General features: G+C 34.9%; 1 protein-coding gene across 12 annotated transcripts in view; it reads left to right on the top strand.

Annotated features, from left to right (window-relative positions):
• The window catches only part of BIRC6 (baculoviral IAP repeat containing 6), a 227,928-nt gene that overhangs the window by 135,984 nt on the left and 73,698 nt on the right, over window positions 1–18,246 (top strand). For all 12 annotated transcript variants that reach the window (XR_004678476.1, XM_035000880.1, XM_035000872.1 and 9 more), the window contains 10 exons: window positions 1,976–2,255; window positions 3,114–3,370; window positions 3,618–3,726; window positions 6,372–6,593; window positions 7,722–8,502; window positions 10,054–10,197; window positions 10,638–10,767; window positions 15,535–15,666; window positions 16,433–16,600; window positions 17,805–17,978. Coding sequence is in view for 11 of the 12 variants with exons in the window: in XM_035000880.1 (XP_034856771.1) it covers window positions 1,976–2,255; window positions 3,114–3,370; window positions 3,618–3,726; window positions 6,372–6,593; window positions 7,722–8,502; window positions 10,054–10,197; window positions 10,638–10,767; window positions 15,535–15,666; window positions 16,433–16,600; window positions 17,805–17,978 (2,397 nt within the window). In the remaining variant the exon portion in view is untranslated. The remainder of the gene's footprint in view (window positions 1–1,975; window positions 2,256–3,113; window positions 3,371–3,617; window positions 3,727–6,371; window positions 6,594–7,721; window positions 8,503–10,053; window positions 10,198–10,637; window positions 10,768–15,534; window positions 15,667–16,432; window positions 16,601–17,804; window positions 17,979–18,246) is intronic.

Genomic DNA, 18,246 nt, shown 5'->3' on the forward strand with positions numbered 1-18,246 from the left:
CTATTTTGCATTTTTTATCCCCAAATTCTTTCAGTATAAACATACAGTGATTTTTACAGAATTGTTGAGATTGTCACATTCATTTTTGTTGCTGATTAATTCTCATTGTTGTCAAATGTCAATAATTGGATGAAGAACTGTGGGAAACTTTGTAGATCCCTGGCATATGTGGAAGAATGAATTTTCCACTTGCAAGATTAGACTACTGTTATTCCCTGGAATTCACACCTCTTAGATAAAAAAACAGATATAATGGCAGAAGGAAAATGCATGAATTCATAGTGTTTTTGCAGATCAAAAACAACTGTATTGTAAAATATGAGTCAATACAAGATGTAGAGGAAAAGCTAAGGTGAGGAAGAAATTGCTTTTATTTAGAAGGAGTAAGAGTGGTCCTTGTAAGTGGTGGCTTTGAAGTGGGGCTAGAATTTGCACATGGGAACTCAGATGGAAAGAGTGTTACAAGGATGAACTCTGTTCATTATAAAAAATCACTAGGTTTGGGGCACCTGGATGGTTCAGTCAGTTAAGCATCCAACTCTTGATTTTGGCTTAGGTCATGATCTCAGGGTCATGAGATTGAGACCTGCATCAGTTTCCACACTGGGCTTGGAGTCTGCTTAGGATTCTGTCTCTCCCTCTTTTCATCCACCCCCAATGCCCCCATTCCTATGCCCCTGCCCCCATCCCACCCCACTCAGGCACACACACTTTATATTAAAAAAGAAAATCACTAGGTTAGGTGTTCCCTACTATAAGTGTGCTTACTAAAACATTTTGGTTTTATTATTGGATTGGAGCAGAAATTGAAGATATGTTTTGTTCCATTGGAAATAACATAGTCTTTAGAATCAAATATGGGCTTGATTATAAAATGTTGCCATTTGTTCATGTAAGAATTTGGATTACTTAATCTCTTTGACTTTGTCCGTTTGTGTAAAATGTGGATAATACTTTTCTCAAAAGTGAAGATTAAATTTCAAAATTGATATGACTTGCCAATTCTCAGTGTAAACCTAGCATGTAATTGGCATATGGTAAAAGTTACTTCCAATTATTATTAAAATTAAAATCAAAGTTCAAAGGTCATTTTAGTTGATAGATATATTTCTTATATGGGCTTCCGTGTTATGTTAGAAATAATTTTCCCATATTACTTCATTGAGCCTACCTAAATTTTAGCAGAAAATGATTTAAAATAAAATCTTTTTGATGTTTCATTAAATTTTGAAAGGGAAATAAAGTATTAGAGGCAAAAGCAGTTTTTAAACACACCTATATTAAAAATCATTGCAATATGGTAGTACTGAAATAATGAGTTGGTAGAAAAGCACTTTTTTTTAATATTCTTCTTTCCCACATGACTTAACAATAGTAAACCATGGCATATTAATAAAATGTCCCACATTGTTGGTGATAATTCTGAGTAAAGTAGGAATAATAGACCAATTGCCTATTTGGCAGGTTTTTTTTTTTTTAAGATTTTATTTATTTATTTGACAGAGCATGAGTGAGTATGAGCAGGGTGGACAGGCAGAGGGAGAGGGAGAAGCAGGCTCCCTGCTGAGCTGGGAGCCCAGTGTGGGGCTCAATCCCAGGACCCTGGGATCATGACCTGAGATGAAGGCAGACGCTTAACGACTGAGCCACCCAGGTACCGTGGCAATTTTTTTTCTTGTAGAGACTCAAGAGCGTACATGTGGATTACATATATTCAGTTATCTTTCTTTAGGCGAATCTTAGAATTTTTAAAGTACTCTTTGTTATATTGTAGGTCTCATATTTTATGTTGGAAAATAGTTCCAAAATCAGTTATTTTGAAAGTCATTGACAAAGTATGATGTGGCATATAAATTTTCTTTTGCAAATTCATAGTGAATATAACTAAAAGCTGCTGTTTTGCTGGGATTCCCACTAAACCATGAAGTCCAGTTCACATTTTCTTGAGTAATTTTTCAATATTCTTTTCCTACAGCCTGCCCATCCTCAGTGTCCGTTGAAGTGAGTGCAGATGGGGTAAACATGCTACCTTTGTCCACTCCTGTTGTCACAAGTGGTCTCACCTACATAAAAATTCAGCTGGTAAAAGCTGAAGTAGCTTCTGCTGTCTGCCTTAGACTTCATCGCCCACGAGATGCCAGCACATTAGGCCTTTCACAGATTAAATTACTGGGCCTCACTGCTTTTGGTACCACTTCTTCAGCAACAGTTAATAATCCCTTTCTTCCATCTGAAGATCAGGTATCCAAAACAAGGTATGTTATGTATCTCAATTGTAAAAAAAAGCTTTCTGAGTTTTTTATGAAATTATTTATTCTGTGGCTTCTTTTTTAGGGCTAGGAAGGTCTTTGCTCCATAGGTAATTTATATAATACCATAATTTTATCAGGTACAGTAGAGACACTAATTCTGTAGAACCGGAACTTAAGGCTGGTTAAAATTGAGATTTATGTGTGTTTAATTCTTGAGGTAATCTCAAGAATGTGGTATATATAGGTATGGGTTTCTGTTCTTTGGATCACAGTCTGGTATAAGAATTTCTAAGTGTCTGTCACCAGGATACATCTGAGCCATACAAATTGACCATATGGACAGAGACCTAGTCTTAATATGGTAATTCCTAAATGCCAATTAGTAGAAGGGTTAGATTAGAATCATACAGATTGACCAAGCAAACCAAGACCTGAATATATCCTTTAATTCACTTTCATTTGGTAAAGTTTGATAGTTGATAATATTATAGGCTGGTTCTGTTAAAAGTTTTGCCTGGTAAGAAAATTTAGGGTTTTTGTTTTATTCTCAAGCTGCCAAGACTTTATAGTTTTGCACAGCTATAATTTTATGCAGTTTATATTTAAACATATAAATATATGTATATTTAAAAACATTTTCTGACTAATCGTGTAGTTCCTAAACGCGATTAGTGGTTAAGTATTATTGTGTTATGGAGGAAACTTACTGTGTTTAATTCCTTATTGATCTTCCAGCATCTTTTTTTCTTAAACAGATTGGTGTTATTTATGAAACAACATGCTGATTTGTTTTGTTTTACCCCAGAAGTAATTTGAGCTACTTAAATTTACCACATAAACCATTTTGTGTTGTTATTTCAGTATCGGATGGTTACGGTTATTACATCATTGCCTTACTCACATCAGTGATCTGGAAGGAATGATGGCCAGTGCAGCTGCACCTACTGCTAACCTGCTACAGACTTGTGCTGCCTTATTGATGTCCCCATACTGTGGAATGCATTCACCCAACATTGAGGTTGTGCTGGTAAAGATAGGACTGCAGTCCACTAGAATTGGCCTGAAGCTTATAGACATTCTTCTGAGAAACTGTGCAGCATCAGGCAGTGATCCTACAGGTGACAGTTAACTTTGATAGTTTAAGTTTTACCTATCTGCAAAATAATGACAGTTGAATTACGTGATCTCTATGACTAAACCTGTTTCTGAAATTTCCATTATGGCTTCAATGTTCTAGGGGTTGGTTTGTTATTTTTGTTGTAATTTATAGAAGAATTATTTTTAATTAACAATTTAAAATTAAATTGAGCAAATTTTATCCCATTTGCTAATTGAGCAAACTTTCTTTTGGTTCTTTATTGCAAGATTTGAACAGCCCTTTACTTTTTGGAAGACTGAATGGACTCTCTTCTGATTCTACAATAGATATTCTTTACCAGCTTGGAACAACTCAGGATCCTGGAACAAAAGACAGGTATATGTTGATCTTGTTTTTTAAGTACACACATACACACAGTCACATGGTAGTGAATGTTACTACTTGTCATACTTTCTCCTTAGAGTGTTTCATAAAAGCTAAGGCTGTTGATTATATTGCATATTTACCTGTATGCTTTACATGATACAACTGTTAGAGATTTTTGTGAACATTTAACATAAATTTTTATATATTTGGACCTATTTTAAGCAAATTTGAACTCAAATAGAATTTTTAATCAATATTTTTGATTGGAATGGAATAAAATATTACATATTTTTACATGAACCGTGCTGTGATGAGATCTTTATAAATTGTAATGGTCTCATAATCATACTATTTAAGGTAGTATTTACTAACTGTTTCTGATTATAGGACTATTGTGTCCATATTAGGTACATAGACTATTTTGACAACGATAATAGTGTTTGTTTTGGTTACTTATTATTTATAATATTCATTGACAGCTTTTCATGAGACTCTCTACCTTTTTTCTCTTTCCTACCACAAAGTGAAACCCTATCAGTAAATAACATCTGAACATTTCACCTAGATATTTAGTGATGTTTTTTAAAGGTAATTTTTAGATGAGTTTTACTGATGTAGTTCTTCCTTGATGTCTTCAACCTCCAAATTGGTAAGAATGCCAGGTATTTTTGAAACATGTTTTTATTGGTAAATTTTTGAGTGATGGCTTGGCATTCTCTTGTTTTATATATATCATTTATATCAGAAGAACATTTATAGAGTACTTAACTCTATCAACAGTCTTTTGTTTTCTGAGTTATGTTATCCTTTAATATTTTGATTAACATTTGAGAAAATCATTTGATATTTTATTAATTTGTTTATAAATTAACAAATTATTAATTTTTGTGGGTACTTAACTCATAAGTACTTACTGAGTAGCTACTGTATGCCTGGCACTGTGCCAGATACTAGAGTGTCGAACAAGTTCATTGAATCCAGCTTTTATCTTGGTTTGAGGAGGCAGGATACTGTCATTCACAAGGGAAGATTTACATAGGTCAGACTTGGGAGTATATAGTAGAGTGTCAGGCATGGAAGGTGCCTGGTAAATATTGATACTTGAACCACTGATAATGTAATGGCTTTTACTTATTGTAGGCTAGTTGCTTTCATATTTTCTGATTAAAAATGTTTAAATGACATTTAACCAAGTAAATTTATTTTCAGCATGATAATTTCAAAATATTAAATAAGCTGACTTCCATTAAGCTTCTTCCTTTACATGAATTATATTTTTATTATATTTAAAAATAGGTTGGAATTTTTTAAAAAATATTTTTTGATAAAAAATTTTTGCCAAGTTTGAATCCTAATGGTTAATAGGGTTAAAAAGAATATAAAAAATGAGTTTTAAATATTTTTCTGGAACAGTTTTCTTAAAATCTCTTAAAATTATTTGATTCTTTAGTAGTTTTATGGTTTTTATCGTAAGAAAATTACCCTAAACAAAGTTGTTTTTACTGCATAGTACTTTTTAAAACATAACTGTCTTAGAACTCACATAATAACAAGATGGTTGGCTTCTGTGGACTGAGAAGATCTTACCACTCCATAATTTCCTCATCTCTCTTCTCTTTTTCTGACTTCTCTTAATTTCCTGTCATATGAAATTTAAAGAGTCTTGTCCTTCAGGGCAGAGAGGAGGATTAAGTAGATTTATATACCTTCCTACCCCCATTTCTTTTACCGTGAAACAAAGAATCTTATGATCTAGAAATTTGAAAGCAAACAAAAATATAAATACTATGTTTTAAGAACTCAATTATAAATCTTAACCCATTTTCTGTATTTTATATAAACTCCAAAGCCTTATTGGTTTAAAAAGTCTTGTTCTCAGTCAGTAGCGCCCTGCTCCAGGGTATTGAGGGTAGGGTAGCACTTGAAAAAAAGTATATATTTTGGGGCTATATTGTGTTTTCAGCATGAAGGGGGGTGGGTGACTGCTGCTAGTATTTAATGGTTGGGGACCAGAGGTGTGACACGTGCTCTATTGCCATGAGGTTCTGCACAGTGAAGAATTAGCACCAGATTACTGCTCTCGGTTGTGTGGATTTGTTATGAGATAAAATTTACAAGAGACAGTGAATTTGTTAAGCTTTGTATCCTGTAATTTCAGATAGTGATAGTTTTTTGTTTTTGTTTTTGTTTAAGATTTTATTTATTTATTCATGAGAGACAGAGAGAGAGAGACAGAGGCAGAGGCAGAGGGAGAAGCAGGCTCTCCGTGGAGCAGGGAGCCTGATGCGGGACTCGATCCCAGGACCCTGGGATCATGACCTGAGCTGAAGGCAGACGCTTAACCGACTGAGCCACCCAGGCGTCCCTTGTTTTTTTTTTTTAATAAATGAGTTAAGTTAATGTTTATTTGCAAAATTATAGTTAACGTTATTTCAAACATTTTCATCAGTTAAGATTAGTAAGGTTATGGGAAAACTAGAACTACTATATTCTTTCTGCTTATATAAATTCCTTTTTCTTCCTATTTTAGATTAAATTTACCAAAAACAATATGTTATTCTCATATATATGTTGCTGACATGTAATGGTGATATTTATCCGTATTAAATGTCAGTTGTGGTATAATTGGTTATTTGAATTCGTTTTCTTTTAAGAATCCAGGCCTTATTAAAATGGGTCAGTGATTCTGCAAGAGTGGCTGCTATGAGGAGAAGTGGCAGGATGAGCTACATGTGCCCTAACTCTTCAGCAGTAGAGTATGGTCTTCTCATGCCATCTCCTTCTCATCTTCACTGTGTGGCAGCAATTCTGTGGCATAGTTACGAACTGCTTGTAGAGTATGATTTACCAGCGCTGCTGGACCGAGAGCTCTTTGAGTAAGTACGATTTTTGAAATCCTTTTTTCCCCCAGTACTAGATCTTTATAGGTTTTCACTTGATGAAGCAGTATTTTATATGCCTATTTGGATAATAATAATACTTTGAAAGTAGTAGTTAAATTTAGTCAGGTGTAATTTTGAAATAGGTGTCACACAAATTTGATTAATTTATATTCATGTCATTGCATTGCATGTTTTTCCTACCTAAAATCAGAGTGTTTAATGTATGTGTTCCTCCAGTTCGTAGTGTTTATTCTTTTTTGCAAATTTACCCACCAGAATTTTTTTTTAATAGGCTCCATGCCCAGCGTGGAGCCCAGTGCGGGGCTTGAACTCATGACCTTGAGATCAAAACCTGAGCTGAGATCAAGTGTCAGACGCTTAACTGACTGAGCCACCCAGCCCCCACCCCACCAGATTTTTTTTATCTTTGATGTACAACTAGGGAGAAAAAGTATAGCTGGAAATTTTGAAAGAGTTACTACTTTGGAGAATTTTTATGCTTAGTTGTTTTTACTACTTTCTGGATATCTGATACAGTTGTTCTCCTCAGCTAAGGCTTTGCTGAACTTACTGCCTGATAATTGCTAAGTCTGTAAGAGAATATCATACTTACTTCTGAGGCGTTCCATGACTCTTAAAAGATTGGCCTTTTGACCTTCAGTCTGTCATTTTCATATGTGGCCTTCTCAGTTGGCATAACCCATGACTTATTAGTGAAACTCCCTAATAGTTTCTGATTTGCAAACGTGAATTTTAAGCCATCAATCATGTCAAATTCAATCTAAACGTTTCTTTTGTATAATTTTTCAGTGTTTCTTTATGTGACTTTTTTTGAGGACACAGAGAATGGTAGATCCATTTTAATATAGATCTCTTGATTTTCTGTACTCATTTTACAAGTCTAATATAACTTTGTCTACCTAAATACTTAAATAATATTTATCACAAGCAGTCTTCCTGAAATCAATTGACAAAATATTGTTTTGTCAAATAAAATGTATAATCTTATAGATTTTATAATTTTATAGAGTATAGGTTGATTTCTAATAGAAGTATTAGAAACAGTGAGGTCTTTCTAAAGATACATACATAATGTTAACCTGGCATCTTTTATTCTCCTAGGTTACTTTTTAATTGGTCCATGTCTCTTCCCTGCAATATGGTTTTGAAGAAAGCTGTTGACAGTCTACTTTGCTCCATGTGTCATATACATCCAAATTATTTTTCTTTGCTCATGGGCTGGATGGGAATTACCCCTCCTCCAGTGCAGTGTCATCACAGACTGTCCATGACTGATGATAGCAAAAAGCAAGATCTTACTTCATCCTTAACAGATGACTCTAAAAATGCACAAGCACCTCTTGCACTAACTGAATCACATTTGGCGACCCTTGCGTCCTCTTCTCAATCTCCAGAAGCTATCAAACAGTTATTGGACTCAGGTTTGCCTTCTCTTCTTGTGAGGAGTCTGGCTAGTTTTTGCTTTAGTCACATTTCTTACTCAGAAAACATTGCTCAGTCAATAGATATTTCTCAGGACAAGCTCAGGCGGCATCATGTTGCACAGCAATGTAATAAGATGCCTATCACAGCAGACCTGGTTGCTCCTATTCTTAGGTTTTTGACAGAAGTTGGCAGTAGCCATGTTATGAAAGACTGGCTCGGTGGGTCTGAAGTCAATCCACTGTGGACAGCACTTCTGTTTTTATTGTGTCACTCTGGGTCTGCTTCTGGAGGACATAATTTAGGTGCCCAACAGACTAGTGCAAGATCAGCCTCTCTTTCTTCAGCTGCTCCAACAGGATTGACTACTCAACAGAGGACGGCAATTGAGAATGCGACTGTTGCGTTCTTTCTGCAGTGCATTTCATGCCACCCTAATAATCAAAAACTGATGGCCCAGGTAAGATTAGAAAAATTGGCTTATGTTTTAGGCATCTTATTTTAATACACTGTTTAATAACACTAATGAAATTAGTTGAGAAAGGGGTATATGTTACAGGTGATGATGTAGTTTGGGATCCGGTGCATTAAAGGATCTGTATTTATTTATTTATTTATTTATTAAAGACTTTATTTATTTATTTAATTGACACAGAGAGAGAGAGAGAGAGCGCATGAGGGGGAACACAAGTAGGGGGAGTGGGAGAGGGAGAAGCAGGCTTCCGGCCAAGCAGGGAGCCCGATGCGGGGCTTAATCCCAGTACCCCAAGATCATGACCTGAGCCGAAGGCAGTCGCCTAACCAACTGAGCCACCCAGGCGCCCCATAAAGGATCTGAATTTAAACCATACTTAAAGTATTGATATCTGCTCCCTCCTCCTCTCAAGTGTCACATATTCCTTTTGATGAAATAATGGGCAAATTAATGGCGATTCTAGCTGTAATTGATACATTCCTCCTTTTAAACTCACAAACCCCCAATCCAATAAAAAGAACAAGCCCAGAAGAACAGCACTTCAGCTTCTGAAAGAGGATTGACCACTTGAAGGTGGTCATTGAGCATCTCATCTGTAGTGAGGCTTTGTGTTTTGTTGTTAACTGGATTGCTACAACTCTTGGTTTGCTTCTAATGAAGCAGACATTAGGATAGTTTTCAGATAGGAGACTCTTGACAAAACACATTAAAAATGTAAGAGATGATTTTATTGTAGTAAGTCCATGGGGCCAAAATCTTGAAAGTTAGAATTATTTCAAGAAGAATTCTAGTTGATTTTTGCCAGATTCTGCTCCTTTCTAGCTGTTTTGACTTTCATCAGGTTGTTTAGCCTATAAAATGGGAATGGTAATACCTGCCTCAAAGATTGTTTTTGAGACCATTAAAAACCGTAATGTATATAAGGTAACTAGCATAGAGCCTGTCTGATATCTGGTAGGCACCAATAAATAGGAATCAGCTTCTTTTTTTTTTACTCCATGATTTGGAGTGCTTATTCAGGCCTGACTATTAATATCTAGAAGGATAGTTATAATAATTTTCAAAAAATACTGATTTAACTTTATTAAGAAGAATAACAAGATACTTTACTGTCAAAAGTAATTATTGTGAAACGATATCTGCTTAATGTGCCTAATTAAAAGGAAATGGTTAAATTATCAGTTTTAACCAAGGACAGGAGTATTTGAAAATTTGGCTTGTCCCTCTGGATAGCATGAGAACTCTGTGACTTGTTGCTTTCTGGCTTAATTTTCATCTCTCAGCTTCTTAATAAGGCTTTATGTTATATTTCTAATACCCTTTTTTCCGTAATTTTTATTGCATTGTAACGACATTGATATTGACTAAAGTTAAAAGTAACTTGGTTATACTAGGTATTTTATTATGTAAAAACCCTGTAGTAGTAATTTCTCTTATTCACAGGAATTTTCTGTGGGGATAGTCTTTTTTATTCTCTAAAGTACAAAGGTGCAGGTAAATAGTGCACTTAACTTTTTAAATCTCTTTACTTGCCAGGTTCTCTGTGAACTCTTTCAGACATCTCCTCAAAGAGGGAACCTTCCAACATCAGGGAACATTTCGGGGTTTATACGTAGATTATTTTTGCAATTGATGCTGGAAGATGAGAAAGTGACAATGTTTCTTCAGTCTCCTTGTCCAGTGAGTATTTAACAGTTAAATAAATCTTAATAATTAGCTGTGTGCAAAGACATTTCATAATTTCATATCAGAACCTGGTGTCACCTCTACATCTTAATTTCTTACATAACAAACAAACGAGAATAACCTCTATACTCAATGATAGGACTTAAAAATCTCTTTTGAATAACCCTTCTTGTGATGAGTAGCCTAACTTACCCTACCATGAAAAGTATAATTTGGTTGGGGGAAAAAGTGACTGATTATTAGGTACAGTGGTGCTAATACAAAAGTTGACCAACAAATCAAATGGCAAATGCACCATATTTTAAAATATTACAAAATAAACCTTTTATATTTTGTGTGCATTTAAAATTTTTTATTCTTTTATGCTTTTGAAATTGTTTTATAATGATACATGTATCAAAAAAATCACTTCTTGATTTCTTTTGAATTTTCAGCTGTATAAAGGTAGAATTAATGCCACAAGCCATGTCATCCAGCATCCAATGTACGGAGCAGGCCATAAGTTCCGAACACTTCATTTACCAGTCTCAACAACATTATCAGAAGTTCTTGACAGAGTGTCAGGCAAGTCAGATTTAAGTATTAATTTGTCTTTGACTTTATGTTGGATTATATAGAATTTTGTTATTTTTTGTAACTTTATTTTACTGCATCTACTCACTCAGCAACTATTTAATGACTAGAAAAGGTCAATATGTCTTCGCATTTTGAAGCACGAGTAAGAAGCTGATGAAGGGGACAAAATGGACAATACATTCTAGCACCTGTAGTTCTTTTGGTGTCATGTGTGTTATGTGAGGTAATGACAGAATGGACAGTTGGAAATGTTGACAAGCCTTGGGAAGCCGTTGATGGGATTTTCTCACAAACCATCTGGCTGTCTTATAATAGATGATTTGCAGGCCATTAGTTGGGATGGCAGGACTCCAAATAAACGTTTACTAGCTCTCAGGACGAAATGGTCAAGAGAGAAGAATGAAGTAGGTAGATCAGATTGGTGACCTTATTGTTTATAACAGTGAAAAAAGCAGAAAGAAATTTTCCCTTAGGTTCTTGCCTATATTCTAAGATGAAGATGATGCCTTTGAACAGCATACAGGTTATTAAAATAAAAACAGTTTTTGATGGCAGAATGCAAATCCACTGTAGAAAGTTTGATTTTATTGCCTCTCAGAAATCCTGTGAATGAAATCAGTGTTGAATTGATTGAGCATCTTCTATGTCTAAGCACAGTAATCAGCTCTGAGGGTATAAGAGAAAGCAAGACACACACTCTGCCCCTCAGAGTATTATGATCGTATGTATGTTATCAGATTAAAAAATAAATGAAATTTAAGAATGTTTGCATTCTAATACAAATGTAAGTAAGTATGTTCCTATCTGTATGCATTTTAAGGGGATACCTAAGCTTACAACTGTAGGAAGTTAGGAGTATCTCAGAAAAAAACTTACGTCTATTTATCAGTGGGAAATAGAAATCTAAGCTTAGAATAAAAAACTGGATTGAAGAGATTTCGAGGTTGTCACCATACATAGGTAGTAGGTTAAACCATGTGCATGGATGTGATCGCTATGAGAAAATAAAGTAGAAAAGAATCTTTTTTGGCTTTAGTCACTGCATCTAACCCAAGTGTGTATGTAATACTCTAATTCTTTTCTTGTTACAAGTTATAGGATAAAATGTTAGAGTACTATTATAAGTGCATATATAACATTTGTTCTTATTTGAAAATGTCTACCTTATCCTGTTACAGCTAAAGTTTTTTGAAAATTTGAGTTTACAGACTTTTTTCTGTCATAGCCTTGAAATTGTTCCTTCTACATGGTGAAGAAAAAAATGAATAATGAATTAATTAAATGAAAGAAGGACAAGTGGGGAAGAGTACTAAAGTTCAGTTATTGTGATTTCTTACATTTAACTTGATCGTAGAGAAGTAATAGACATTATTACAAAATAATTATTCAGAATAAAAATAGGGCATCTGGGTGGCTCAGTTGGTTAAGCGAATGCCTTCGGCTCAGGTCATGATCCTGGAGTCCCGGGATCAAGTCCTGCATCGGGCTCCCTGCTCAGCAGGGAGTCTGCTTCTCCCTCTGACCCTACCCCCTCTCATGCTCTCTCTCTCTTTCTCTCTCATTCTCTCTCTCAAATCTTTAAAAAAAAAAAAAAATAAGGAATAGTTCCCTTTATTACCTACATATTTAAAAAATAAATTGATTGCTTTTTAAGAATACTACTCTTAGTAAAAAGTCCAACAGAGTCATCCTGAGCAAACACCAGAAGTTTCCAAGTGCTGAATTTAACCTTTATTTAGCAGTGTTTTGGTCTTTTTAAGGCATGTTTATTATCTTTAGCCATATTTGATGATATATTTACATGTGTGTCTATATTTTATCAATATAAAAACAAAAACAAGTAATCCAAAATTACTTAATTTTATCCACTTCCTATAGCTTTTCACTACATTGCTTTCAAATAATAAAAGTCGTGTGTCAGTATTTTTGCTTTTACAAATTTCTCTCACTGCTTTTAAGCAGTTTGATTGTTATAGGCCTTATAGTTTTTGGGGGGGGATGCAGGTTTGTTGACTTTCTTGACTCTGGATCTATAAATTTCATCAAATTTGGAATTTTTTTAAAAATTTAATTTTTTTTTTTGTAAATACTGTCTCAAATATTTTCTTTCTCCCTGTTTTTCTCCTCTCTTTGGGTAATTCCAGTTACACATTTTTATTAGGCCTCTTGAAGTTGTTTCACAGCTCACTGAAGCTCTGTTCATTTTTTCCCCCAACATTTCCCCCCTCTCTTTATATAATCTCCTTGTCCTTATCTAAAGTGTATAAGCTTTCCTCTATCATCTTAAACACACTGGTCTGTTTATATTGATTATCTTTTACTTATTATGGATTGTATATTACTGCTTTTTTATTTGCCTAGAAAAAAAAATTTTTTTAAGATTTTATTTATTTGACAGACAGTGAGAGAGGGAACACAAGCAGGGGGACTGGGAGAGGGAGAAGCAGGCTTCCCACTGAGCAGGGAGCCTGATGCGGGGCTCGATCCCTGGACCCCGGGATCATGACCTGAGCCAAAGGCAGACACTTAATGACTGAGCCACCCAGGCGCCCCTGTTTGCCTAGAAAATTTTATTGGATGCCAGGCAATGTGATTTCTTCTTTTTTACTTCTTTTGGGTGCTCGATATTTTTGTATTTTAATAAATATTTTTTATTTTGTTTTGGGTTAAAGTTATAGTAACTGAAAACATTGTTGCTTTTAGAGCCGACTTTTAAGTTTTATTAGGTAGACAAGAGCTGCTTTTAATCCAGAGCAGAACTTATTGTGATGATGGAAGTTTTTTTTTATAAACTTACGCTGTCTAGTACAGTAGCTCTCAAGCGCATGAAACGAGTTTGGTGAGACTAAGGAACTAAATTTTTAATGAATTTAATTTTTAAAAGGTGCTATATTGGAATAGAAGTAGGGAACCACATTTGAAAATGAAGGCTTAGGGCTACTTTGGCCTCACTAATGAGGTAATACCCTTCTGAGAACTCTGTTAGGAATTCAGTAGGCATTGGGGACACCATATATTACAGCCCTTATTTTAGACCCTGGGGTTGGTCCCCTTGTTACTTTTGAGAAGTACTTTCCTTGGCCTTTGGTGATTTCCTCATATAAAATGCTCAGAGACACTAGGTCTCTGGAGCTCTCTCTCTGCAGATCTCTCCTCCCTGGCAATGTGACCTAAAAACTGCAGCCAGCTGATTTTGTCTTCCTGGGTTCCCAGTCCCTGTCCCCACCTTGGGTGACTCCTGAGTTGTGCCAGTTTGTGGCCTGGGAAACTCTAGGCAGTCAGCTGTAGAAGTCCTAGGGCTCGCCTCATTAGCTTCCACTCACGCAGGCATCCCTCTCCGGTCTTCCTAATGGCCATTGTCTGAAAACTATTTAATGTACTTTCCTAGTTTTTAGTTATTTCAGGTAGGAGAGTAAATCTGGGTGTTGTTATTTTATCTTGACCAGAAGTGGTAATCCAAACTAGAACAATTTAAACAACGTTGAGAAAATTTTTCTTAGTGGTATTTTTAAGTATTTGGCATTTGCTAGGATAACATTATGTTAAGTTCTTAGCACCTAATAATGATCTTTACTGGTTTTCCTGAAAATACTATGAATACTGTGAATTAATTGTGTGAATTTTTTATTATTTAAGTATTTCATTCTGACTTCTGTAACTATTTTGACATTTGGGGTTGCTTGGTTGTTTTTGGAAGAAAGTTAATGTATTGTTGCATTCTCTGTTTATTGTTTATAGTATTTACAGAATTTTTAAATTTCACAAAAAAACGGAACTCTCTAAAGGCAGTCTGCAGTTAGGAATGAACTCCAGAAATTGAGATCACAGGGATCTTTTCACACATTCAAAGATAGCTAAAGAGTAGGAAATAATACAAAACATAACTTTTTTTTAAAGATTTTATTTATTTATTTGACAGGGAGAGACACAGCGAGAGAGGGAACGCAAGCAGGGGGAGTGGGAGAGGGAGAAGCAGGCCCCCCGCAGAGCAGGGAGCCCGATGCAGAGCTCGATCCCAGGACCCTGAGATCATGACCCGAGCCAAAGGCAGATGCTTAATGACTGAGCCACCCAGGCACCCCCATTACATGATTTTTAATACCATGCCATATTCCAATATTCCAAAGTAATGAAAGAAAACATTAATTCAAAGAGTTTATCTTATTAAAGTCCTTATTAGTATTTGTTTTTAAAGTATCTAAGTTTCCTATGTTAAAAATAGCAAAACAAATCTTCATTACCGAACTGTGTTCCTTTCTACTCCTGTTTATAAAATAAGGAGTCTAATATAATGCTTTAGGATGAGTCCTGAGCTTGAATTCCATATTTGCCATTAATAGGTTAGATTAGTAACCTTGCTAAAGCCTGTTTCCTTATTTTGAGAATAATATTCTTTCTTGATACGCATGTTGTGAAGACAAAATTACATGTTGGTGGCAGGCACATTGAACTGTGCCTAAAATAAAGGAAATTTGGTAATAGTTTCTCCTTGCCTTGAGGTAATACCACTGTAATTTGTAATGTTTTCTAGAGATGAGAATTTAAGTATCCTGGCTTATGAACAGTGGTGATTCCATTACATTGATACCAGCAAGGATTGACTGTTAGGCTTTACCTCATCAGTTTCTTCTAAATGCATTTACATTCCGTCCATATTAGTGATAATGTCTTGTGTAATCTTTGTTTTGAAACCTTTGTAGCTTCCTTCTTAATGACTTTGAAAAGCAGTGTATTTTAGGTAATATTTTCTTACAGATACACCAAGTATCACTGCTAAACTAATTAGTGAACAGAAAGATGACAAAGAAAAGAAAAACCATGAAGAGAAAGAAAAAGTTAAGGCAGAAAATGGATTTCAGGACAATTACAGTGTTGTTGTTGCTTCAGGTACGCTTTCTGTTTTTTATAATGTTGATTTTGTTTGAGTTTTTTTTTAAATATGACAATACATATTTATAGGAACGTCATGTAATAAAAAGTATTAATGGAGAAAGCTGACTTGTAATGATGTTTTAATACTGGATGTAAAAACATTGCACCTGAAATCTGTTACTCGTTGGCAGTGTAATTATTACACTTATTTTATATCCAAAACTTAATATAGTTCATCAGATACTGAACATTTGTGAATTGTTTAGGTACTCCATTTAAGCTTGACAATGTACAGAGAATTGTGCTCAATACTGTCAGGAGATGAAGAAGACAAAATGGTCAAGATAACGGATCAATTTGGAGGATATTTTCTATAACATAAGTGAGATGATTTTAGTTCAAAGAAGAAGGTTTAGTCTGTATTACTTTACTCCTCAAATAGGAGATCTCTGTATTGGTGGAATTTATTCTATTTCAGAGAAGAATTGTGAGATTTCCTGCACATACACAAAAATTCTTTCTAGTAAATGGGCAGTCATCTCTATCTCAGAGACAGTAGAATTTAGCATTGTTTTTTACTCTCTTGAAAATAGTTAAAACGTGAAACCAAAATTCATGGTGTGTCATGAAGGGCAAATAAAATTGGGAGATAAAAATCAGAAGAAATATTTCTGTCTTTTGGCATTAGCTAGGAATGTGATGCTTTTTAAAAATATTGTAGAAATGCCCTTTTATTTCATTAGTGTGTTGCCTATCTATAGAATCTTCCTGATTCTTCTAGGGCTGAAATCCCAGTCTAAACGGGCTGTGTCAGCTACACCACCTCGTCCGCCATCCAGGAGAGGTAGGACAATGCCTGATAAAATAGGAAGTGCTTCTTCAGGAGCAGAGACTGCCAACAAAATAATTACTGTCCCAGTGTTTCACCTGTTCCACAAACTCTTGGCAGGTAATGTTCACAATATTTAAAAATAAGAAAAAATTTTGAAGACATGTAATTACCAGATTCCTGTTTAATCAAGTGCTTGTGATGAGATAAACATACTGTTCCCTCTTAAAAAAAAAATGAGAAAAGGAGTAACCTTTTACATATCCTTTTTAACATTATAATGTTGCATATTTACAGCTTACTGGTTTCCTAAATTTTGCTGTCAATGTGCTATAAAATCACTAATACTTCAAAGAGTTCATAACAAGTTGTATAGGAAGCAGTGTGAGGCAGATTTTGAAGAACTGGTTATAGTAGTGGAATTCTTTGCCATACCACTGATAGTTAAACAGTATTTTCTCCGTAGGTGATACATATTCTTTGACCAGTATACTTTCCATTGGTCAAGGTGATACCCAGTTTATCTCCATTTTTGTGCCATATTGTTATAATAAAATTGCCAACTAACTTTGAAAGGATTTTCCTTCTTAGCTTTATGTTATTGATTTATAGCAGAGATCAACAACGTATGGCCAGTAGACTGAATCCCTCTCTATTAAAAAAAATATTTTTTTAAGTTTATTTTTTTTTAAGATTTTATTTATTTTAGAGAGAGAGAGCTCAAGCAGGGGGAGGGGCAGAGGGAGAGAAAATCTCAAGCTGACTTGCTGTTGAGTGTGGAGCCTGATGTGGGGCTCAATCCCACGACACTACGATCATGACCCAAGCTGAAATCCAGAGTCAGATGCTTAACCAACTGAGCCACCCAGGCTCCCCTCTATCTCTGAAAAGGCTTTATTGAAATACAGCTATGCCCATTTATTTGTGTATCGTCCATAGCTGTTTTCATACCACAGTGGTAGAGTTAGTAGTTGCAGCAGAGACCATATAGTCTTCATAGCTTAAAATATTTATTATCTGGCCTTTTAGGGAAAAGATTTTGCCAACCCCAGATTTGTAGGAATGTCTGTTTCTTTGTTTCTTGCTATGGCTCAGAAGGTCTTGGTGGGATTTGGTTAGTGACTAATACTTTCTATAGACAATATTGTTCACATGTATCAGAAATAGATTTCTGTAAACTCCATGTGCTGATTTTAAATTTTTAAATTAGTGTCCGAATCAGAAGCTTAAGGTGCAGTTCAGTAAAAACAGTAACTGACTAAATCAAACCAAGTAAATGTCTCCCTCTTGGATTCTAGATTTAACTTAGTTATGTCATTTTTAGGCCAGCCATTGCCAGCAGAAATGACGCTTGCCCAACTCTTAACTCTCCTTTATGACCGAAAACTTCCTCAAGGTTACCGTTCAATAGACCTGACTGTTAAATTGGGATCTAGAGTTATCACAGACCCAAGTCTGTCAAAAACAGACTCTTTTAAAAGGTTACACCCTGAAAAAGGTATGTATGTGATATTCCTTTAAAATTACAGTCCATGATCCAAGAAGTAGGGATTTCTGTAGCTGATGACTTAATTTACTTTTTTATTATATCAAGCTAACAAAGTATTTTTCTTCATGATGGAATTATTTATAGATATAAAAATTGCTCTTGTTTTCACTAGAAATTAATCTTAATTTCTCTTACAGCATCACTTATTTTATGAACACATATGCTTTATTGTTAGCCTTTTGCATTCTTTAGTAAATTTTAGAATATTTCCTTTGCT

The sequence above is a fragment of the Mirounga leonina genome, unplaced genomic scaffold (genome assembly GCF_011800145.1).
Source record: "Mirounga leonina isolate KUSES-001 unplaced genomic scaffold, KU_Mleo_1.0 Mir_125, whole genome shotgun sequence".
Taxonomy (NCBI): Eukaryota; Metazoa; Chordata; class Mammalia; order Carnivora; family Phocidae; genus Mirounga; species Mirounga leonina.